Below are 24,346 nucleotides of genomic sequence, written 5' to 3'. Positions count from 1 at the left end.
AATTAACCTCCGCTTCTGGTGTCCTTGCTTAGCGCACAAGCGTCGTCTTCGTGTTCGAAAAACTTATTGTTCGCGATTACTTTTCCGCTTAGATGTACAGTTGTTGCAAACATGTTCCGTTTTAATAGGTCTAATCAATGAGACAAATAAACAAATCCCTTACGTTTCTCAGCTCACAATTCTAAATGGAGTAAGAGCTCTTCGCTTGCTGGTCCGCGGTAGCAAGTCAGGTGACGAAATTGACGTGATAGAAAGCGCTTGTAATTTTTTTTTACATAGTTTTCAGTTGTCATAAATATCGGCCAATATAGTTTTATTGTGATACTAACGCAGTCCAGTAATGAATTCCGTAGATTCGTTCATCCCAGTTAAGACACCGCACATTGCTGCCAGCTTTATTTGATGAGATGAAAAAAAAAAAACATTTACAACATTGACAATTGATTATCGTGTTAACTGTAAAACATACATTTCCAGTATATGGCATAATTGCCATTATTAAAAGGTCATGAATCCAAGCCCCATGGATGTACATGCTAAACACTTAAAAAACTATTGATTGATCCGTTTTGACAAAGCGTGGCAAGGCACTGCAACGCAACACCGTGACAATAAGAGATATTATGATTTTAAAGCTGATATTAGAAGATAAACTTGCTACATATTGCTTGTATATACTGCTGTTAGCCTCCACGGGTGGCTCCTTCAGAGGCACAAGGGTTACTCAGGTAGTCCTAGATGACATCCTTTTGGTCATATGCATTTTTGTACTCTTATGTTTTGGTATGCTGAACACATCCCTTCCTTGTTCCACAATGCCCCATCATGTCTGGACACAAAAAGCATATATTATACATGTATATCATTAGAAAATAGGAATTTAATGTATATGATATATATAAATCATTATTTGTATTTATTTATTATTATTATTATTTAAAGGGCCTGTATGCAACTCACCCGGAATTGTATTTTTGACACACAAAAAAATGTAAAACATAGTGCCTGAAAAGAACAGACTGTAAAAATTAAATTGTCATAAATTTAATGTTTGTTGTACGTCCAAATGTTGCTTGAACTTTATCCCTTTAATATCAATGAACTTAAACATTTGTTGTATAAAGGATGCATATTATACGTCCAGACACATACACCCTAGTATACCTAGTATACCCTAGTATACACCCTAGTACAAATACACCCACATACACACAGTACAAAGTAATGTACTTCCATCTGAACCTGCATTCCGACTGAGAAACACAAATGTTTTGGATATCTTATTTAATCTTGCAAAAAAAATAAATACATAAATATCGAGCAATGTTTAGTGTTAAACCCACACATGCACACGTTTTATGCTGACTAAAAAAAAAATCAAAATCCTTGTTTCAGTTCCTCGTTCTCAATTTAGTTATTTGTGCATTTTTATGTTCTCTTCTTTAAAGGGGACCCATAATGCTTTTTTCATTTTTCTGACCTATAAATGTAATTAGAATGTTGTATTCCCGTGTTAAAAGATGCCAAAGTTTCAGATAATAAGGTCTTCGCATCAGGAAGCGAGCCCTGAAAGAAGATTGGGATGGCTCTGAATGCTCGGTTTCAGAGGGCATTCCAACACTGGCAATTTCTGATGTCACAGATTGACGGGCTACCTTATATGGGCGTGCGCTGTAGGACAGATATGCTCTCTGCCCCCCCCCCCCCCCCAAGCTCTGCTTCTCTGTTTACGTTGTCAGCAATGTCTCCTGGGAAGTGTTTTCAAAGACAAAGCTACATTTGTTTACAATTGTTTACAAAACATCAGGCACAAGTGGTTGGAGTTACCGATGCTGTAGAAAACCTAGCGCAAAATGCTAAAGCTACTTACCATTCGGAGACATCTTGAAGTAACCTCTTTTGATGAAAAACTTCGGACTATCCAGTCTCTACTTCCGGATCTGATTCCACTTTTAAAAGAAAAATCGCTGTTTATCATTAACTCGTATCCCGTTTGTCAACTCCTATCAAGTCCTCCTAAGCACTGGGGAGTGTGACCAACCACAGTGGAGTGGGCATGCCTGGAAGCCATGGGTGGAAAATGTATTAATACAGACCGTTTTTGTGGGAAGCACGACAGCCAAAGAAATACAGCTGAATAGGTGCAGATTCCGGAAGATCTAGAAAGCTTTCTGGTTATTGTGTGTCGCTGCTCTATAGGCGAACATAATGAACATAATAGGTCCCCTTTAATTGTAATTTTACAATGTGCTATGACCAATAAAAAAACAAGCTGCGGGCCACTAATGGCCCCCCAGGTTGCACATTTGCCCTAAAACTTTGGAAATTAATAATTAAATGCATTTATTTATTTGGCGCCTCCCTTGCAAAAATATGGTTCGGTTAGCTAAATCTCTGAAAACTTACTCAAGCCTTTACTTGGGGCTTTTTTGTTTTGTGAACTGAGAGCCAATCATAGTTTTTGCTTTTGTTTAATTATTTTGCACTATTGACTTTATTTTTATTTATAAATAATATTCAATTCATAAATATTTATATTTTATAGTATATAGTATATTTTACTTTCTTAACAATTCTATGTAATAAAAGGGAATAATTGTATTATTTTGTTATACTGTGTTGTATTTTGTTGCCTAAAATCTTTGTCATGATCGACAAATTACATGAAAAAAAACCCAAAATCATTGATGATGATTTATTAGTATTGGTATGTATGATACTGAACTTTGATTTGCTTGGCATTGGCTTGCTGTAATGGCCACCCCAAATCTGAATACCATTGAAAACGTAACATGTCCTTTAAATATCAGTTTGTGTTTCTTGTAAACTAAAAACACTCATTGATTAAAAGTCTATTACAGTGGAACCCGGTTATGTCGACGTGAGTCAGCCAATGTGAGTGAGGAATGTCGAATTGAGCCACGTAATTGTCGAAACTAGCCATTAGTACTTGTGACTTTGGCCCAGGACATCAGGAGAACGGGAACCTACGGCAGTTTGTTGACATTGCCAGGTTTCAAAGGACCTTGAAGGTTAGCCATAACCACAATGGAGCGATCATGATCAAGTTAACATATGACAACATTTGTCAACATAAACGTAACGATTTATTTTTTATATAAATGATCCCTCCGCATCTGACATTGACTTTTTTAGTAATGAAAAGAATCCCGAATACCAGGACTTGATGAGTTGGTCGACTTGTCGACATGAACTGGTTCTGCTGTAATGTGCTCTTCTGGACCGCCAATCGGTCGTTGCGGAATAAAGGGACGGTAGGGCCACTTGTGCTCCGTACGTATATCAAATCCCTGAGAAATGTTACAATAGAAGAAGAATCCATTGGCAAAGGAAAGAGGAAACGGTGCTCCCACTCTCTCAGGTCAGGAGGAGAGTACACAAAGACTTTAGGAGTCAGTGTCGAGGCCGGTAGGAAGCGTAGTATCTGGGGTAGAGGGGAGTGTAGTGGGTAGAGTGGCTGTAGGATGAAGTGGCGGAGGAGCTGTAGTAAGTGGATGAATAACTGTGGGGGGAAGGCCCGGGACGAGGCGACGAGGAGTAAGAAGATGATGAGGGAGTGTGATGTGCCAAAGTTCCCGTCATGCCGGGGAAGGCACGAGTTCGGATGGAGGGGCTCCACAAGGGGCGGTGAAGCCCCAGCGTTGTGGATCGATAGGGAGAGGAAGGCGCAGAGCCTGTCTGGTTAGACTTGGGTGTGGTTTGGGTATCTGGGGTGACATGTCTTGAAGCCCCCGGGCTACGGGAAAAAGGAGAAGAAATGTTGAAACGAGAGGAGTCAATTGCAAAAGTTCGCACACCGAGGGTCCACTTGGAGGATGTCGACCCCTTAGGGGTCGAGGACGGGGTCTCTGGAGGTTGAGGAGGCGAGGCAATGGTCGGCGACGACGGACTGCGTGGGAGTACGCGTGACACAGGCGAGCATGAAGCTGTGGCCGCGGTAGCGACATCTTCGCACTCAGCTAACATTGGACTAGTAAGGCAGGATGCGGAGGGACTACTCGTAACCAAAGCTGCACCGGAGCCTTGCGCCAGGTCGGCGGTGGAGGCTGAGGTTGGGAGACTTACTTTGGAAGGAGTGGACTTCCTGCGGGTCAGCTTGCTGCCACGATTGCGGTGCGTTTGCTCTTGATCGAAGGCCAAATCCTCAAGGCGCTGGGTGAGGGCCAGTTTTTGCTGGATGGCCATTCGCAGGAGAGAGTTCAGTGTCTTCTTTTCGTCTTCGGCAGCCGCCAACTGTCTCTGCATCTCATCCAGCTGGGTTACGTACTCGTCGCACCTGAGGAAGTGATGGAAAATGAACCCTTTCAAAATCGCTGCACGATGCTCAATATCAATACAAACCAAACCAACCACAATTTAACCTCAATCCCCATGTTTTCATTTGCTCCGTTATATAGAAGTTTCATGCTATCATCTTATCAGAGCAGACCATTAATCTACTTTCCAAAGAAAGTGTCGATGTACTAAGTCCCGTTCAAATCCCCACGTGGAAGAGCTTTTAGACCAGCGAGTTGCTACTGTCATTATTGCTAGAAGATACCACCAACCAAATTTGCACAGTTTGCGTCCGGTCTCTGACCTGGTGGCGAACATTGCTCGTAGAGACGAGAAAGTGGCGGCATCCTCTTTCAGGGCCTTCAGCTCGTTTCTGAGCTTTGTCATCGTGTCGGTGACCATTGACTTCTCCGCCTCGTACTTGCTCTTCAGGTTGGTGAGAGCCACCTCTGCTGTCTGGGTGAATGCAGACACAAAATGATTCATATTTTCATGTATGTTCAGATAATAGACGTTTTAAAATGGCCACAGTTTTCCTTTAATTTTGACAGGAAAAGGATTTGCAATACAAACAAATATGTACAGTAAATCTTGGCTATATCGGACTCGGATATATCGGAAATTCGCTCACAACGGACAGATAAAAAAGAACCAATTTTTCTGTAATGCATTTCCAATAAAAATTCATTGCATATATCGGATTTTTTATAACGGATTTCGCCTATTTCGGACAAAATCTCCAGTCCCGTTCCAATGCATTTCCATGAAATTTCCCTCGCATATATCGGATGGCCGCATCGTGGCGCTCCGATTCGCCGAATCGTGACAGGCCGCTATACGACGTCATTTGCAGCGTTTGCAGCGTTGCCTGCGCGTCCAGGTACATTGGAAACATAGTCAAGGAAGTGCCTTTTTATAACGGATAAAATCCCATTTACGCATATACCGGATATAAATCCCATATATGCGTAAAACGGACATTTTCCGGTATACGCATATAACGGATTTCGCTTATATCGGACAAAACCAGTGGGAACAATTGAATCCAATATATGCGAGGTTTACTGTAGTTATCCTCCCTATCCGTGTGGAAGTGGTAAGTTTTTGGCTATTTAAGTTGAAAGGAAATAACTTGAAGGCTACCGTTTAGGTCGCTAGCTCTCTAGTTTGCGAGTTAGGGTTAGGGTTAGTGACCACTTACCCAGTTGGTATCTTACCAACCACACCGGAAAATGTCCGTTTTACGCATATAACGGATTTCGCTTATAACGGACAAAACCAGTGGGAACAATTGAATCCGATATATCCGAGGTTTACTGTAGTATGGACACCAGCAGACTAGCATCTCTCCAAGAATAATTTGCAATTCATTTTTGTCCACAGCAGGACTCAAACCATCACCCTCCGCCTTCCTCCACCATCCTTATGAAAACCAGTGTGATCCCTGCCCGAGACTACGGCTATGGCTAAGTACACAGTGTGAAAGATCCTACCTGCTTGTTAGCTTTGAGCACCAGCCTGAGTGTGGCTATTTGCTCTCTTTTAGTGCTGAGCAGTGACTTGAGCTTGAGGATCTCCTCCATGCAGCTTTCCTTGTCCTTGTCAAGCAAAGGCGCCAGTTCCCTGGCCGCAGCTCTCTGCCTGGACAGCTGCATGGACCTGTCCACCGCCTGCTGGAGGTGCTTCACCTGGGAATCAAGAGTGGGGAATCAGATCTAAAAAAAACGGGAAAGAAATCCCCCGACGACGCACTACCTGGTCTCTGATGATGGCGTTGAGGTTGTAGACATTCATGGGCTCTCTGCGCAGCTCGCTGGCTGGTTCCAAGGCAGGCGATGATGAGGATGAGGACGATGAAGAGGCACTGATGCTGGGTGAGCGGGTCGGAGGCGTGTAGGAAGTCAGGCTTTGCTCGGACTTGTCTCCCTCCTTACCGCCTCCGTCCCTACCGGATAGGGGCTCTTTGGACGGAGACTCCGAGGGGCTCCGTGACTCTCCAGAAGTTGAGGTTGTGGCGGTGGCGGCCAGTCTCCTGGCAAGGCGTGGCGTGAGGAGAACTTTACTGTTGTCCGACGACATGGCTTTCAGACTGGCACAAAGGCCCCTGAGCCCTCTGCCTTGTCTAGAAGGAAAAACAGGATTTTTTCATCCTGACGTTTGGAGTACACGTCTCCATCATGCTGAAATTAAGAACCTTTCAATTAGTCTGACAGACAGGAACCAAAAATGAAATATTTGTAATTGTTTTGGTCACCATTCATACAGTCATTGGGCATTCTACAGTGGAACACGTTTACGTCAATGCCCCTCCAACGTCGACATTAGTGGTTGTCAACATAACCCAAACTGAAACTAGCCATTGCCTGCACTTTTTTTTTCTGTTTTCATTAATTCATTTCATTTTCTACCACTTTTTCCTCCCAGCGGCACATATAGGCAAACAACCATTCACACTCACATTCATACATATGGACAATTTGGAGTGGCTAATTAACCTAGCATGTTTTTGGAATGTGGGAGGAAACCGGAGTACCCGGAAACCCACGCTTGTACGGGGAGAACATGCAAACTCCACACAGAGATGGCCGAGGGTGGGATTGAACCCTGGTCCCCTAGCTGTGAGGTCTGTGCGCTAACCACTTGACCGCAATGCAGTCTTCTGTTTTCACAGAAGAAAAAAAAAAGAAAGAAAAAATTTCATGCAGTATTTTCTACTTTTGTATAAAATATTTTTGTAAAAAAAAAAAAAAACCTTAAACTGTATTATGGAAAGCAGGAAGTGAACAAATGTAACAGTTAGTGATTGTTAAAGTAACAGATGGAGGGGTAGGATTTAATAAGCTTTGCTTCTTCCTACTCCTTTTGGACATGTGGAACTGGGAACTGATTATGGGATGCACTCAATTGGAATCTGATGCATGTTCAAATGAAATAAAACCATTACCATTACCATTACCATTACCATTACCATAATTCCGCCACATTGCCAAGATAGCAACGATTGAAGATGGTAAGTGTCCAGCACTCCATTTTTTTTTTCAGTGTTTTGAGTGAAACATCCGGGTACTCAAAAGACAAAGTGTACAAATCTTTTCCAACAAATGTAAAGAAATGCAGACAGAATACTAAAGACCTGTAATAGTCCAGCATGACACGGTTGGGTGTCTCGTTGTTGCACAGGCAGACGTGATGATAGAGCTGGGCAAGCTCCTCGCTCAGCATCACCAGTTCATCTTGAGCTGCGTTCAAAGCCCCCTGACTCTCACTGACTGCCGACTGAGCCGCCTGCAACTCAGTCTCCAAACTGGAAACCTGAAAGAAAAAGACATCTCCGTCAATATAGCAGAAAAAATTAACTCGATGCTTTTTGCTCCCATCTTTCATGAGCTGAGTTCAAAGTGTACGTACACTACGGATATTGTTGTGTGGCATATCAAGATGCTGATTAAACATGATTATTGCACGGGTGTGCCTAAAAGTGACAACATATCTCCTTTGCATTGAGTTCATCAGGTTGTTGATTGTGGCCTGTGTAATGCTGGTCTATGAAGTTAATAATACAACATAAATGGATGCATTTTTCATAAAAAGACCCCTCTGGGTCTCAAATGTTATGCTAACGTTGACTTAAATTGGCTTTTTATTCCTAATAAGAAGAACATGGTGGAGAGTTCCACTGTACTGGAGGATAAAAGGTCAATTCCAAAGTACTACAGTAGACAGTACAAGTTTACCTTCTCCTTTCCCTCCTGGCAGCTCTTTTCTAGCGAGGTCACCTGCCTCTCTAGTTTCTGTAGCTGAGCATTTCCTCTTGGCTTCTCCCGTGCCGTGCCTTCCCCGCATCGAGCCAATCTGCCTTGCAGGGCTTTTACTTCTGACTTGAGCTCAACCACCTCGGTCACAGACATCTCGTATTTGCACTGCAGGATCTCCAAAGTGGGTGACTGATGTGCAAATGTCAGCCTATGGTCCGTTTTCCCCAGCTTGTCGGCCTCAGTTTCTTCATCGTCAGCTTTGTGGAGTTCCAAAAGGTCCCCGGGGTAAATCTGAGAGGCCGTACTGGTTTGTGCAACTTGCTTCCCGCAGCAGAGGGCACTGACCTTTTGACTGAGACGCAGGGCCTTCTCGTGCTGTTCGGTCAGAGCCCCCTGGGTGTGCTGGAGCTGGGTCTGGGACTCCTGTAAACTGGTCATCAGTGCCGCTTTCTCGCGTTCCACCTGAACGGGACACGAGGGATACAAAGTTGTCATTGATATTTCATATACACTAGGTCCTCGTCTAGTCCAGACTAGGGATTGGAGATTTATCGGTGCCGTCTCACCAATCATTTCACTCGACATTTTCCAGCAGGAAGATGCCTTGACAAGACGTGATGTTTTGTTTTTGTAAAAAATGTATTTAATATCAGTGAGTTACCTGCATTTCATGTATTCACAAAGCAACTGGAGTGGACTAATGCCCTTTTGGCATAAGAATATGCTGGAATAGACAAAGGGACTGTATAGGAATAGAAACAGAATTGGAGGTAGCGGAGATAAGGACGCTGAGGTTCTCATTGGGAGTGACCAGGATGGATAGGATCGGGAACGAGTACATCAGAGGGGCATTAAATGTCAAAGGCCTTGGAGATAAAGTCCTTTAGGCCAGACTGAGATGGTTGGGACATGTCCAGAGGAGAGATAGTGAATATAGACCAAAGAGGAGGTTTATGGATGTAGCGAAGCGGAACATAAGGGCAGTTGGTGTGAGAGATGCAGATGCAGACGACAGGGTTGGAGGAGACCCCTGAAGGGGAAAGCCCAAAGAGGAAGAAGAAGAAGAAGACAAAGTGATAAATTGAGAGACTAGGATGTGGTTTTGCAAAGTGGGAATACCGTGCGTGTCACACTAAATTATTCAACAGCCTACAGCTTTAACTCGGAGCCAACCGCATTATGAATCAAACAGATGCTGTCCTAATATCCCAAACACCGTTTATAGTTGTGAGATTACTCCGCTGGCAAAGAAATCTGGTTGATCATACTCACTGTCGACAGCTGTTGTTTGAGCTTCTGAACCTCTGTCAGGTTCATTTCGCTGAAAAGGTCAGACGATGTCACACCATCAGCTTTTCGACCCGCGCCACTGTTAGCCCCGGTCGCCGACCCTGTGGCTGTCAGCAACCGCGTGGCACCTTGTACATGGCCGTTACACCTGGTGGATCAGAATGAATGAAGCGTCTTGAAGCTGTCATGTAGTAGAACTCTTTATCATACATTGGAACCCCTTCGTGTCGACACTGCAAGGACTGGCTGAGGTTTTTGTCTTGTCTTGTCATTATCTTTGTGTTTTTAGCCAAAATAAAATATTACCAAATATCAGCTTTGACTTTGGATAACAGACATTTTTGCCTTTTTTCTGATATACTGTGGACCCAGCCACTAACTGGTGGAAAATGTGAAAAATTAGAAAAATGAGAAAAATTAGAAAAATTAAAAAAAAAAATAGAAAAATTACAAAAATTAGAAAAATTAGAAAAATTAGAAAAATTAGAAAAATTAGAAAAATTAGAAAAATTTGAAAAATTAGAAAAATTAGAAAATGAGGAAAATGAGAAAAATTAGAAAAAAATAAAAATAGAAAAACTACAAAAAATTTAAAAAATTTAAAAAATGAAAAAAATTTAATTTTTAAAAATGAGAAGGCTGAGCAAAATAAGAAAAAAATAGAAAATGGAAACAAATTAGACAAATGGGAAAAATGGGGAAAAAATGAGAAAAATGAGAACTGAAAATCAGAATGAGAATTGTAATCAGATTACAAAAGTAATCAAATTACTAATCTAATCAGATTACAAAGTAATCAAATTACTCAATTACTCATCAGAGAATTTACAGACTTCACAGCCTTGTAACCATACGGTCGCAAACGTGATTAATGGCTCATTTTTAGACAAACTTCTCAACTCTCTCTGTGGCTAATTAGTTTTTTAGTTGGATGTTTAGTTTTGGCTCGATCTTTGTCAGAAGATGCCTTCTCTGGTCCCGAGAAGCAACAAAAGCCCAAAACAAATGTCCCATCGACGGTGTCTTTTGTTGAGGTTTTTGACTGTTTGACTGAAACTTGTTGAAAGTTGTTTGTACATTTACCATGGAGGCTAAACACAAGAGGTTAGACTTAGATATTGGTTCATTTAAGCCCGGGAAATTATTGTAACTACTTTTTTTATCATCACTTCTACAATGGTTGTCAAAAGTCAATTTATGGAGTACCTTGTTGACTCTTCCGCAGTTGGTGACAGCAGCGTCGTCGGGGTCGCCGTGCCGCTGGGTGGGGCAGAGGTGAAGGTCAGGTGCGCGCTGCCAGTGAAGGCTACATCGCACATGCTCAGATGGTGAACCAGCTCCCTGCGTAGGTGTTTCTTCTGCTCACGCTCGCTCTTCAGAGACTCCAGCGCCTCTTCCAGATGCGAGTCAGAGATGTCCTTCAAACGCAGGGCATCCCGTAACTGGCAGTCCAGGACCTCCGCCTCCTCTTCCAAAACCTTGATTTCATGTTTCAAGCCTTCAAATTCCACCTGGACCACAAAGAGATAAAGGGTATTTTTAGAAACAGCAATAGTGAATTGCCCTCCAGACATGAAAAACATCCATATAGTCGCCTTTACACTCTTATTGCCCAATATAGTAGACATCAATAATAAGCAAAGAAATACATGTTGAATACATACAACATAACCTCATATTTTTGAATGCGCCTTCTGAATGACTTTTATTTGTATTTTAGTTCATTTCACCATTTTAATGCTTGACATGACTGTATACTTTATTGAAATTGTCAATACATACTGTAAATAAGTACAAATTGTTATCAATAAAAAAAATTTTAATGAAAAATTTTATTTGGTGGTAAGGATAGTTACATGACTGCCACATGACAACTAGAGCTGCAACAATTAAGTAATGGAATAATCAATGATTAATTAATTACCCAATTAATCGACAACTTTTTTGTAATAAATATGCCTTGATTTTATCCTCTCAAATGTGAATATTTTTTAATTTCTTTAGTCGTCCATGAAAGCAGATCTTTGTGTTTTTTTTAGCCAAAATAAAATATTCCCAAATATCAGTTTTGACTTAATATAATATAATAGCAATGGGCATTTTTGCCTCTTTTCTGATATATAACTGATATATAACTGTAGATGTTTGCTTCATATTAATTTGCTCCATCTATGATCTAAACGATTACTCCATAAATTGAAACAACAAGCTCGAGATTAATCGACTAAGAAAATGATCATGATTGTATTTTTGTGTACATTTGACAAAACGATTTTTTATTATTTATTATTTAACATTATTTTAACATAGGCTGCATGGCAGTCGAGTGGTTAGCGTGCAGGCCTCACAGCTAGGAGTTCAATTCCTAGCTGTTGCAACAAGTTTGCATGTTCTCCCCGTGCATGCGTGGGTTTTCTCCGGCTACTCCGGTTTCCTCCCACATTCCAAAAACATGCTAGGTTAATTGGCCACTCCAAATTGTCCATAGGTATGAATGTGAGTGTGAATGGTTGTTTGTCTACATGTGCCCTGGGATTGGCTGGCCACCCAAGACAGCTGGGATAGGCTCCAGCACCCCCAGCGACCCGCGTAAGGATAAGCGGTAGAAAATGAATGAATGAATGAATGAATTATTTTAACATTATTTCTCAATGAAAATGTGTTTTATTCACCCAATTAATAACAAAAAACAATTAATCAGTTATCAAAATAATTGTTAATTGCAGCCCTATATTTGATCATGGGTTAAATGGCGGTTTTTTTATCTACAAACACAGAAACTTGCATCATGAAGAAGAAAAAAAAAATTCAATACAATGTTTAGTATATCTGTACCTGATTCTGTTTGAGGGTAGAAACGAGTTTCTGCAGAGAGATGTTCTCCTCTTCCAGCTCGGTGTAGTCCTGTGTCAGCCTCAACTCTCGAAACTTGTACTCCCCGATCTCGTCTCGCATGCGGCTGCGCTGCAGTTCCAACATCTCGTTGCTCTGCCGAGACAAAGGAACCGAGACGTGGTGCTACAAATGCTTAGAATGACGTGATAATGTTACTGTTTAGACTGTTCTTCTTGGACTTCTTGGACTATCTGTTTGGGTTGATGCGCATACCAACCTCACGAGTGAAGATACTAAGTTCTAGCAAACTAGCTTGTATTCTTGACACAATCGATCCTAACCCTTTGGGGTGCAGGGTAGTTTGAAGAACATAACATCCTCCATCATTAGAAGGAAAATTCAGTCCTGTGTTGGCCTTTCAAAGCCATGATATGCATCTTTACATCATTAGGCCACTTGGTGGCACTGTTGGCTCACCTTTTCTTCTACAAACAAAGCTGTTCATGCTTTTGATTGATTGATGACAAGCTTTTTTCAGTGATAAAACCATGGCAAATTATTATTATTATTGATCATGAATATGGTTTTAAAGACTCATGGGTATTTTTAAGTCAACACATGTCAGCCAATCCACAAAAAAAATCCACAAGATATTGCAGTCCTCTCTGGGACTGGTGGTTTCAGTACCGCTTATATATGAACAGCGACAGAGGTTTGGGTAACATTACCTCCCGCACCTCCTGCAGGAGGCCGCTCAGGTGCTCATTGTCAGCCTGCGCATTGGCAGAAGTGGCCCGGCTGTGTTTGAGCTCGGCCTGGAGTTCCAGGAGCCGGCCTATGTAGTAGGCTTCCTTGGTGGCGGACTCCTGTAGCAGCGTCTCCTCATTGGTCTCGCCGTCCTCAGCCACCTTACGCTGGGTGGAGTAGGCCTGGCCGAACGCCTGAATGGAGGAAGAGAAAACAAGGTGTGAAGACTTCACTCGGCAGACGGCTGGGGTAGGCTCCCGCGACCCAGAATAAGCGGTATAGAATGAATGGATAGATGTTGCTATTGAAATTGGATAGTTACATGACAACTAGAGCTACAACAATTAGAACATCGATTAATCAAGGGTTAATTAATTAATCCACAACTTTTTTTCGTAATAAATATCCTCTGATTTCAGCCTCTCAAATGTGAATATTTTTAATTTCTTTAGTCATCCATCTATTCATTGACATCCACCTATTATATTTGTGAGATTAAGTGGTAGTTGTGATCCAAGAATGGTGAAAATCGTGAATAATGGATGCACCTATAAAAAGCCCCAAAAGCTCGGGGGAAACAAGGTGAGGTTAAAGGTGGACCTATTATGCTTTTCCACTTTTCTGATCCATAAATGTAGTTAGAATGTTGTATTCTTGTGTTAAATGATGCCAAAGTTTCAGATTATGAAGTTTGCGTATTTGGAAGTGAGCCCTAAAAGAAGTTTGGGCTGGATTAAAAAAAACGCTCGCTTTCAAAAGGCGTGGTAAAACTGCCCCTTTGTGATGTCACAGAGGGGCGGAATTCCCTGTATGGATCATAGTTAGGGAGCACGTTGGGCGTGTGACCAATCACGTTTTGTCAGGAAGCACAAATTAAAAGGAAATACAGCTGGAATAGGTGCAGATTCTGAAAACTCTAAAAAGGTTTTCTGTGCGGGTTATTGTGGGTAGCTAGCTGCTCTATCTGAGACCAAAAACTCACCACAAAGGGTCGAACAATACGTTCCCTTGAAGGTATGTTTAAGGCAAGCCTGCTAACTACATGGTTAACAGTTAGAGTCATTGCAAATAAGCCAAACAAGTGGCATAAATATGGAAATATGTAAATATGTAAATTTGCCGATGATGCTGCTCGCTACAGTAACCTGAGGCGTGGTATCCAATGTGAGTCAACATCCAGTAAGTCTCCTGACATAATGAGCAAATAAACAAACTTTACAATGACAACAGTAAGGATGGATGCCGATGTTCCAGAATCCGTATGGAATAAGCACGACTCCATCTTTGTGAATAAGTCATGACACATCTTCCCCTGTGTGTGTGTGTGTGTGTGTGTGTTTTCAGACATGCATCTTTCAGACAGTTAGTCCAGCCTTAAGTGCTTCTGTGCTTGTGGTTCTGCGTTATTCATAACTAGAGACCACGGAGCAGCAGCATGAAGCTTAGAGATTCATAAGCAGTATGTTCAGACCAAGCCTTTCACAGGGTGAAGTCACAAGTCCACCAGGATTCTTTGATTCTAACAGTTGGGAAATCCAGGAATCCAGGAGTTTCAAGGACAGTTTAGCAATGCCAGCACTGGAGAGAGCGATCAGCTGCCAACAAAGATTTATCCTCTTTCTTTTATGACCTCTGTCAGCGAGGTGGTGCCGTGGGTCTAAACTTGTGTATAAGCACAACCGTGTTGTCATACTGGCCGAAAACATTGGGGAAAATATTCCATTCCTAACAGGTATGAAAGTGAAATACAATGTCATATGATTAACCTGTTTTTTTATTCACGTTGAATGGGCGATCAAGAATGTACAACAGTTTCTCCACTTTTTTTTATTGAGAATTTTCATTTTTTTATATGATATTTTTATACTCTTATCTGACAGAGCTGTTGTTTTTTTGTGGTAATGCTTTTATGTTGAAACTTCCTCTGCGCTGAACAGGAAGTCACAGTGTGCACATTTTAATGCCGTGTAACTAGACAATGGGTCGGGCAAACTTTTTGACTGAGGTTGGGTTTTTAAAAAAATTGCGGCTAGATACAGAGACGACACACTTGCTCACGGTGCGACAAAACAAAAAACACAACACATCCGCGGCGAGTTGACGCGTCGCATGAATCGACAACTAAGCACTAAACGTAACACGCAACTTAAAACTGTTGTTTTCAAATGCCCGCAAGGCATGCTGGGTAGTTCAGTTGCAACAACAATATGAGCAATGTTAACTCCTCCTTCTTGACTTCTCTGACAACCTAATCAACATATTTTGCAATCAAGCAAAAATGTGACAAATGTGGGGAAAATGTTGGGGGCGGGGGAGAGTACCACAAGCTACCCAGCATGCCTTGCGGCGGGAATATATGCATGTTTTTTTTTTTGCATGGGTATAGATATTTGTTTGTATGCCGGTTACTTTGTGCCTCTTGTTGTGTTATTTGAACGGGTCTATTTTGGCGACTCAAGCGTGATAAAGGTTTTAAAAAAAAAAGGAATTCCACCTTTGAATCTAACATAACATAGCCAGGACATTGTGACTCGACATAGACATTTATTAACTTCATTGACTTCATTTATTCTGAATAATATTCATTTGAAGCTGAACCTCTTCCAGTATGATCCTACCTAAAAGCTCCTTGAGGAAAGCAGTGGTCTGACAAAGGGTGTCAGATGACAATATACCGAGCAGAGAGGTGCGTCACTGGCTGTGACATCATACACGAGTAACAGAGCATCCCTACGGGCCGTGTGTTCCTTCTCTGTTTTTAGCACTGATGCTCAGCAAATAATGTGCATCGCAAACACCCTTCCTAACGTTTTCCAACATGTTCAAGATCCGTTTGAATATGACTACAGCTAAGGATCTGAAAAATAAAACTCACTGCATTACAATTGGAAGACTGTTGGTTGTTTCCATGAAAAATGTTGTAATATTGTCAGATTCCTCATTATTGCTATATTGTGTGGAAAAAAGGCAGCAATGTTGAAATGGAAAATGGAAATTCTGCATGAATAAAGTCAAAATATTAAAAAGGAAGAGGAAAAAAGTGCCAAATTCATGAGAATAATATTGTGCAAAAATAATGCCATTTTAATAGAGTGTCATAATCTGAAAAACAAAGGAAATAAAGTTATAATTTTTGGAAAACTAGGTTTGGGAAAAAGTTCATTCATTCCTTCATTCATCATTTTCTACCGCTTATCCTCACAAGGGTCGCAGAGGGTGCTGGAGCCTATCCCAGCTGTCTTGGGGCGAGAGGCGGGTTCCACCCTGGACTGGTGGCCAGCCAATCACAGGGCACATATAGACAAACAACCATTCACACTCACATTCATACCTATGGACAATTTGGAGTGGCTAATTAACCTAGCATGTTTTTGGAATGTGGGAGGAAACCGGAGTACCCGGAGAAAACCCACGCAGAGTGGAATCGAACTCGGGTCTCCTAGTTGTGTGGCCTGCGTGCTAACTACACGTCCGGAATAAAGTTGAAAAACAAAAAAATCAGAGAAAAAGAGCTATTAATAATACACTTTTTCACCTACATCACAAAGCTGAGAGGCAGTATTTTTATAGAAATATACAGTAAACCTGCACTTATACCAAACTTAATAGCATCTACTGTACTGTATGAACATGCGTTGGGTTGCAAAATATCAAAGTATTGTATCTTTTCATTTTGTGGCAAAAAAAGTTTGGATCCCCCAGTTCGATGCTAAGTAGTCATTCCTAGCATTTAGTACTTTTAATATGTTATGCCTTATAATACTGGTAGGTTTTTCTTGTTACTTTTTTACTGTTTCTCCAGCGTCTTCCTGTACTGCTGTGTTGCTCCGTTTCCCAACTTCTGTTTACTTGTAGTTATTATTATCATTACCGTTTGACTTTTTCCCCAGCTCTGTCTGAAGTCCTTAGTTTGTGCTTTGTTCTCAGCCATTTTATTTTTAGCGCTGCGGTCTTGACTATTTTTGTATATTCTTAATATATCTGTTTTTGTACAGCACTTACAGTATTTTTTTCCAAGTTAGCAATGCATGTGCCAACAATACTGTGACCAGATACACTCTTAATCCTTATAATGTTATTGTTTGAGTAAATGACATTTGATGTATGCCCTTGTATGTCTGACTGTGTTCCTACCTTTCTCGCTGTCCTTGTTTTATAGGACAACAGAGCCCTCAGCCCGGTAAGCGTGACTGGCATGTGATGTTTTCCGTAATGGATTAGTCCAATAATGTTGCCTGGCAAACAGGTGGCATGAAAAACAGGAAGACGCCATTTTATAGTTGCACACACTCAAGATCAAGATACTATGGGGGATCCATGTACGCTCCGATATGGAAGTCTTCAACAGGCAAATATAAGTCTGGACCCACATATGGAGCCAGACTTCTTCTGGACTGGATCTCATAGAATTATTATCTGCTCAATCGTTTCCGTTTCACATGATCTTACACTATTGACTGTGTGGAGCGAATGGCTTTTGTTTGAAGCCTCGAGGCTCCTGGTGAGGTAATTAGCAGCCGGCTGCGGCTAGCTCTTTACTGCGTGACTGACCAAGCGGTCTGAGGCTACCTCATGCTGCAAAGAACGCGATTAAAGCAACAACTGTGGTTGTCTTGGGGGCGTTTATACCGTCTTCAAATAGTTTGCATGTTTATTTCACTTGCGTGGTGATGGCTTTCCTTTTCTTTGACGCACTTGATTGATGTAATGAAGTCCAAACAGATGAATAATAACCGATGATGACTACTATTTTATCGTATTGCGATATTAACTTATTATTTTTCTATGTATTTTAAACCAGCAATGGATTCAATGTATATTGGAATTTGCAGCCTAGGCTGGACTGACTGACTGACCGACCGGACAGTTTTGGGCCCACGGGTCATGCGTCTAACACTCTTGAAGGAGAAGGTTAGAGCAAAAAGGAGCTTTCTAGATGTGGTTTGAGAGGTCATGAAGATACAAAGGAAACCCGTTATCCGCTGTGGCGACCCCTAAAGGGACAAAAGCTGAAAGTAAGAGAAGAAGACACTAATTTGCTTTGTCACCATAATAAAAAGCACACAGCGTATACTTTCTAATACAGTATTTTGACCTACGCTGGATTTGTATTAGTATCTTTAAATGCCCGGAATGCATTAAAGTGCCCCCCACCCATCAACGCGAAAGCTAAGCAGTTTTAAATGAGGTATTTAGTTCCCTTATTGTGCCCAAAATGAACTGAAGCGTGAACCTTAAAGCTGCGGTACATACCAAAGCATGATTATGGAGTACCGTTACACCCCTGTGATGAATATTATTTGGAGAATATTATAATAAATTTTACAAGTATTGCAATACTGCAATCAATATTACCTGAACATGCATGTAGGTAGAAAAGAAAATGACACTTTTTCTTTGCATTGTTACCACCACTAGAGTAAAATATTAAATATAATTAAAGTACGCCTCACCAGCATGCAGCCTAAAATGACTTTTTAAATCCCATATATCAATGCCTTACTTTTTTTTTTTAAGTAACAAGCCATACCGCTGTTGTCCCCACCTCCTGCAGCTGCTCCAGCTCCAGCCTCAGAGCTTCCTGCTCGGCCTCGAGCTCGGCGTACTGCTGCTTTAAGCTCTGGTTCTCCTCCAGGACCGCCAGCCCGCACTCCGCCGCCCGGATCTTCTCGCGGTTGGCCTCCGCCAGCTCCCGGCTCAGACGCTCCACCTCGGCTCGGCACTGCTCCACCGTGTCTCCGCATCCTCCTGCTGCTGCTCCCCCGGCGGCCATCGCCCTTCTCCTCCTCCTTCTCCCGAACAGGACGCGGCCGGAGGAGGGACAGAAACCTGCTTTAAATGTTATGGAGGAAACAATAGACATCCATAAATCCATAAATAGGTTGAGTCATCTTCAGCCAGTGGATGCAGCAGCTCGTCATGATCCTCTTTGTTGGATCCAGCTGTGGACCACATTTATTGTTAACGGCACATCACCGGAGGAGGATGCGAGTGTTGATATCAATCCGATACCGAGTACTGTACAAACGTGTACAGTATTGCCGATACCAATAATTGAAATATTTTGTGATGAACACAACATAGCAAAACAATTAGAAAATAAAATACATTTAAGAATATTTTATGTAATAAAAGACAATGTCACAACAAAATAATACAACCACTCCTTTTTATTACGTACAAATGTTTGAGCTATGATACTGATACTGCCCTATGTATCGATATCGACATTTGTATCAATCTGCCCGCCCCAACCAGCACTACTGCCTTGTAGTGACACTGTCGTAGAGACACTAATGACATTAAACATACGCCACTAAAGAACTCAAATTACATAAAATCCATTTTAAATAATTGAAATAGTGACATTTATCCAGTGGCTTTTTTTGCTATTGTGACAAATACGTCACACCAGACTTTCAATCGTAACTTTAAGGCTAAAAGCACGATAGCGATATTTCACTAGCGTTTCTATAAATTCATTGAAGAAATATAGTAAGCAAGGTTGTAATATTTGACGCCCTATTAAAGGATACCAAGTGGTAAATGGCTTGAGAATGACCTTTAAATCGCAAAATTAAGATTTAGTAAATTAGCTGTTTACCTGACAAACTGCCATTTTGGGCACTGTATACACTATACTGTAAACTTAGTTATAGTGTCCAGCAGGGGGCAACACACCCCCATTTTAAGATAATAAGTGGAGCGCACGAGAACTATGACGTAACGCCTTCAAAATAAAAGCATGCTACGGTAATTAAACTAATGTAGTACTATATTATTTAGCAGCATTGAATTCGACATTGGCAGACGTGGTAGTATGGCAGTAGTATACATACTATAAGAGTACATTCAATAAGTTCATGTTTGATGGGGTCAGTAATTGAGATAAAGTAAGCGCCAATCACGTCATCGCTTTGATTTAAAATATGTTAAGTCACGCTACTGTTTTTATTTTGAAAATGCACCCGGAAGTGAAATCCCTGCTGTGGCTAGCGGATCACTGGGTATATCACTCCCGCAGCAGTTAGAACACATTGCACGTTGCTAGTTAGTTGCTATGTTGTAGCTATTAGCACGGTAGCCATTCCTTTGCTGGGGAGGGAGACCCACCGTTTTTTCAACAATTCTCAACTGATTATACACCAAAGCAGCAGATCGACTGCGAAATAACGGATACCGCCGAGCAAACTTCGAGTGTGCTTTCCATTCGTCGTTAGCTTAGCCAGCCAGCCAGCCAGCTAGCTAGCTAGCAGCTCCAGTGCTAACCGGCTCTTCGTCCTCGAAGCGAACCGTCACCCGGCCGGCTGGAGCACCATGGCAATGAGACAGACTCCACTCACCTGCTCTGGTCACACCCGGCCTGTGGTGGACTTGGCGTTTAGTGGAATAACTCCCTACGGCTACTTCCTCATCAGCGCCTGCAAGGGTGAGACTGGCATGCCATTCATTCATTCATTCATATATATACACTAGTAGTAGTTGTGTCACTGCAGGTACCCACAACATGCTGACTCATTCTTTGTTTATAGCGTGTCAGCTTTGTATCACCATATTAAATAGCATAAAACACCACACTGATTTACCTGCATGACACCTGTTGATCGAGCTGTCTCACTGAAGCATGACTTTTCTAATGTCAGATGGCAAGCCCATGTTGCGCCAGGGAGACACAGGGGACTGGATTGGAACGTTTCTGGGTCACAAAGGCGCAGTCTGGGGAGCCACTCTGAACACAGACGCCACCAAGGCAGCCACCGCCGCAGCCGACTTCTCAGCGTGAGTGACAAGTGATGATTGCCGACGTACTGTCAACACACATGACTGACCTAAAGCGGTCATTTCTATGAAAAATTGGCCTATTTATGTTTTCATGATTATCGCTAAACAGCAACATAACTACTGTCTAGTTACACAGCTTTAAAACACGCACACAGTTATGTTCAGACTTCCTGCTCAGTGCAAAGTTACCATATGCACTTCCTGCTCGGTGCATATGAGTTACTTATGACTCCATTCATGTTAAATAATCACAGCTAGACAAATATTTAATGTTAAACATTGTGCTCTCCAGGAAAGTGTGGGATGCAGTGAGTGGCGATGAAGTTCTCACCCTGGCACATAAACACATTGTCAAGACTGTCACCTTTACTCAGGTGAGTAGCGCTCCGATGCGGACGAAGCCATTTGGAAGTGTTACATTTTCAAAGACTTGACTAAATAATAAATAAATAAAATAACTACTGTGGCAACCTCTCAGGACAGCAACTGCCTGTTGACAGGAGGCAACGACAAGCTCCTGCGCATCTATGATCTCAGCAGCCCTGACTCAGGTGAGGACATGCAAACATCATCTTATCCACAGACCCTTCTAATTATTTTTTGCATGGTTTTGTATATTCAGCGCCACAGGAGATTGCCGGTCATACCTCAGCCATCAAGAAGGCCCTGTGGTGTAACGACGACAAACAGATCCTCTCGGCCGCAGAGGATAAAACTATAAGGTCAGTGAAGTAACCATAACATGGTACCGGGCGCTATTCGCTAATCAGGCCAATGAACGATGAATGTTTTTTCCGCGTACGGCCAGACTCTGGGACAGAAGCTCCATGGAGGTGGTGAAGACGCTGGCCTTTGATGCGTCCGTGAGCAGCATGGAGTACGTGGCTGACGGCGAGATCCTTGTAATCACGTACGGCAAGACGATCGCGTTCTACAACGCTCTCAGGTTTGTCGCGCTTGCGTCATATTGTCCGCGTTAAGTCAGCAATTGGCATTTCAACAAATTGTATTTATCTTATCATTACGGTAGGGTTCCATCATGATAGTTTTATGACAATATAAAGACTTAAATCACCAAAAAAAAACATGACTAATTAAACTTCTATTTTAATCAGCCTGGACTTGATCAAGGCTGTGGAGGCGCCAGCTCCCATCAACTCGGCTTCCCTCCACCCAGAAAAGGACTTTTTTGTTGCTGGTGGCGAGGACTTCAAGCTCTATAAGTTTGACTACAGCACCAAGGAAGAGCTGGGTGAGGACCTGCTTGTACTGCTTGCTTTGAAGGGGGGGGGGTTGTTACAACGTGCACACTGAGGGCATTAGCCAACTGCATCGTGATCGCTCCTGTACACGTGTTTGTGAGTGGCTGATAGATATGCCGATACGAAAAATGAAGCTCCTGTATTGCAATCGCTCCTCCACAGTAACATTTCATTAGCCTCCATATTAGAAAACAATAGACTAAAGGTGTCATTTAACAATGCGATGCAGAGAGCAAGTGATAAACTGTAAACGTATAGAAATGACATGCTGTCTTAAGGATATTTACTGCACTTTCGTTGTGATCTGGAACTATGTAAAAGTAAGATATATATATATATATAAAAAGTAAATAAATGTAGTTTTTGGTAGTCACTGTGCCTAATACCATTATTGGCTCTCCTTTCTCTAGAATCCTACAAAGGTCACTTTGGTCCTGTGCACTGTGTCCGCTTCAGCCCGGACGGCGAGCTGTACGCCAGCGGCTCCGAGGACGGCACTCTTCGTCTGTGGCAGACGGCAGTGGGGAAAACCTATGGCCTTTGGAAATGTGTTCTTCCTGGTGAATATCCCGCTTTTGTCATTTTTGTTAAAAGCAAATGCTGCTCGGAGCAAAATGATGGGGAATGGTATAAGTGGTGACGGCAGTATGACGCACGTAGACCGTAGCTTTTAGTACTCACTAGTTACATACACTACCAGTTAGACGTTCATTGAATAGCATGAGAAAGTGTGTCCATAATGAAGGTTTTAATTAGGTTTATTTTCTTCATGCAATCCTCTATACTAATTCTATCTTCTGTGTTTTGTGTGACTCCACAGAGGACCTCGGAGCAGAGAACACAGAGCCGCTCTATACTACGCCCCCTGAGATAAAAGTCTAAATAAAAAAAAAAAATGATTTGGAAAATGCACACAAAAAGGTTGCAAAAAAAACAACAAGGAACGGTGGTCCAGGTTGTATCAGGCCCCAGCAAGGAGCAGAGTCGGGAGCATCTCCATCTGCCAGGAACTGATGTGGATATTATGGGTGACTTGTCTGTCATAGACAACGCCCACCCACCCACACACTCACACACACACACACACACACACGGTTTATGCAGGCATGTGGCCAGTGAGGGCTACAGGGTAAAGCAGCAGAGCTTATTGGGTGTGTTTTGTTCATGGCTGCCTGCTTTCTCTCTGATCAGCTGCGTTGTTTATGTCTGCGTAAACATTTGTACGCTCAGTTTTGGTTTCATCGTATTTCATAACGAGCATAATGGACATTTTTCTTTTCAGTTCATGGTCACAGCATCGGAGCTACTTCTACATGCAAACTCTGTGAGGACCTTTTGGTTTATTTGCTTTGAGGGTTTGCTGGAGCTGCACACCTTATGGAAAAAAAGTTCATTGTACAAGTAAAAGAATGTTTTGTGACAAAGTGGAAAGGGAAAGAAATATGTCACCTTTTCCTTTTTGGTTTAATTGTCATCCAATGGTTAAATAAACAAATGTGTTACTGTTTTATTTCAAGGTAATGCACAAAATGGCAATGTGGATTTATTTCCTTTTGTACCTACAGTAGGTAGTATGTGGGGAAATAAAAAAATCACAAGAAGCAATTAAACAATTTTTTTAAATACTCGTCTAGGGGAGTCACAAGCTCTCCCAAGATTAAAATGTGACGAGATAAATTAATGGCCGTAATAAATTAATCACAAAATAAAAATTAACTTGCTAATTTAGCCATCCTTAATATATTGTCATGTTCATGCACATTTTCCTGATATCTAGAATGCCTCAAAAAGAGGCAGAAGGTTTACGCTCTCGCCATGGGGGGGGGGTGGCGGGGCCGTGAGCATACACAAAGCGCCAGACTCGAGCAATCACTCTTTTGCATTTTGAAGCTATACTTGGAACCTCCTTCAGATCCAACTGTGCCTATCCCAGCTGTCTTGGGGCGAGAGGCGGGGTACACCATGGACTGGTGGCCAGCCAATCACAGGGCACATATAGACAAACAACCATTCACACTCACATTCATACCTATGGACAATTTGGAGTGGCTAATTAACCTAGCATGTTTTTGGAATGCGGGAGGAAACCGGAGTACCCGGAGAACATGCAAACTCCACACAGAGATGGCCGAGGGTGGAATTGAACTCAGGTCTCCTAGCTGGGTGGCCTGCGTGCTAACCACTCGGCCGTGCAATATGTCGATTCTTGTAATTTTTCAACTGGTCCTAAAATTCTGAGCAGAAGTTATTAATAAATATGCAAACATTTCCCCAAAATTTGTATTTAAACCATTTTGGAATAAGGTTGTAATATAAAATGTGTAATAATAATACAGTATACCGTATTACCTTGAAGTTACCGTTATCAGAATACTATCT

The 24,346-nt window shown here is 42.0% G+C and overlaps 2 protein-coding genes across 7 annotated transcripts; one reads left to right on the top strand and one right to left on the bottom strand.

Annotated features, from left to right (window-relative positions):
* Positions 1 to 378: 378 nt before the first annotated feature.
* LOC131125039 (protein bicaudal D homolog 1-like) lies at positions 379 to 19,603 on the bottom strand. Of its 6 annotated transcripts, none has more exons than XM_058066159.1 (12): positions 19,528 to 19,603; positions 18,454 to 18,752; positions 12,905 to 13,117; positions 12,177 to 12,329; positions 10,548 to 10,852; positions 9,324 to 9,489; positions 8,031 to 8,513; positions 7,430 to 7,608; positions 6,052 to 6,418; positions 5,790 to 5,984; positions 4,601 to 4,752; positions 379 to 4,297 (listed from the first exon to the last, which is right to left on the bottom strand). In XM_058066159.1, exons 2-12 carry the CDS (start codon positions 18,694 to 18,696, stop codon positions 3,415 to 3,417), a joined length of 3,339 nt encoding a protein of 1,112 aa, XP_057922142.1. In that variant the 5' UTR covers positions 18,697 to 18,752; positions 19,528 to 19,603; the 3' UTR covers positions 379 to 3,414. The 6 variants fall into 6 exon arrangements, with proteins under 6 accessions (XP_057922142.1, XP_057922143.1, XP_057922145.1 ...); XM_058066160.1 differs by having other exon boundaries at positions 18,454 to 18,755; positions 19,528 to 19,553; XM_058066163.1 differs by lacking the exon at positions 19,528 to 19,603 and having other exon boundaries at positions 3,561 to 3,757; positions 4,087 to 4,297; positions 18,454 to 19,308.
* A 316-nt stretch (positions 19,604 to 19,919) lies between these two features.
* Positions 19,920 to 23,497, top strand: strap (serine/threonine kinase receptor associated protein). The gene is made up of 9 exons (XM_058065973.1): positions 19,920 to 20,352; positions 20,567 to 20,702; positions 20,998 to 21,079; positions 21,184 to 21,256; positions 21,328 to 21,427; positions 21,514 to 21,651; positions 21,821 to 21,957; positions 22,378 to 22,527; positions 22,788 to 23,497. The coding sequence occupies exons 1-9, from the start codon at positions 20,241 to 20,243 to the stop codon at positions 22,847 to 22,849; spliced, it is 990 nt and encodes a 329-aa protein (XP_057921956.1). The 5' UTR covers positions 19,920 to 20,240; the 3' UTR covers positions 22,850 to 23,497.
* The last annotated feature ends 849 nt before the right edge of the window (positions 23,498 to 24,346 follow it).

This window comes from Doryrhamphus excisus, chromosome 3 (assembly GCF_030265055.1).
Source record: "Doryrhamphus excisus isolate RoL2022-K1 chromosome 3, RoL_Dexc_1.0, whole genome shotgun sequence".
In the NCBI taxonomy this organism is placed as follows: domain Eukaryota; kingdom Metazoa; phylum Chordata; class Actinopteri; order Syngnathiformes; family Syngnathidae; genus Doryrhamphus; species Doryrhamphus excisus.
Note: the sequence above shows the minus strand (reverse complement) of the source record. Positions and strands in the feature narration are given on the sequence as shown.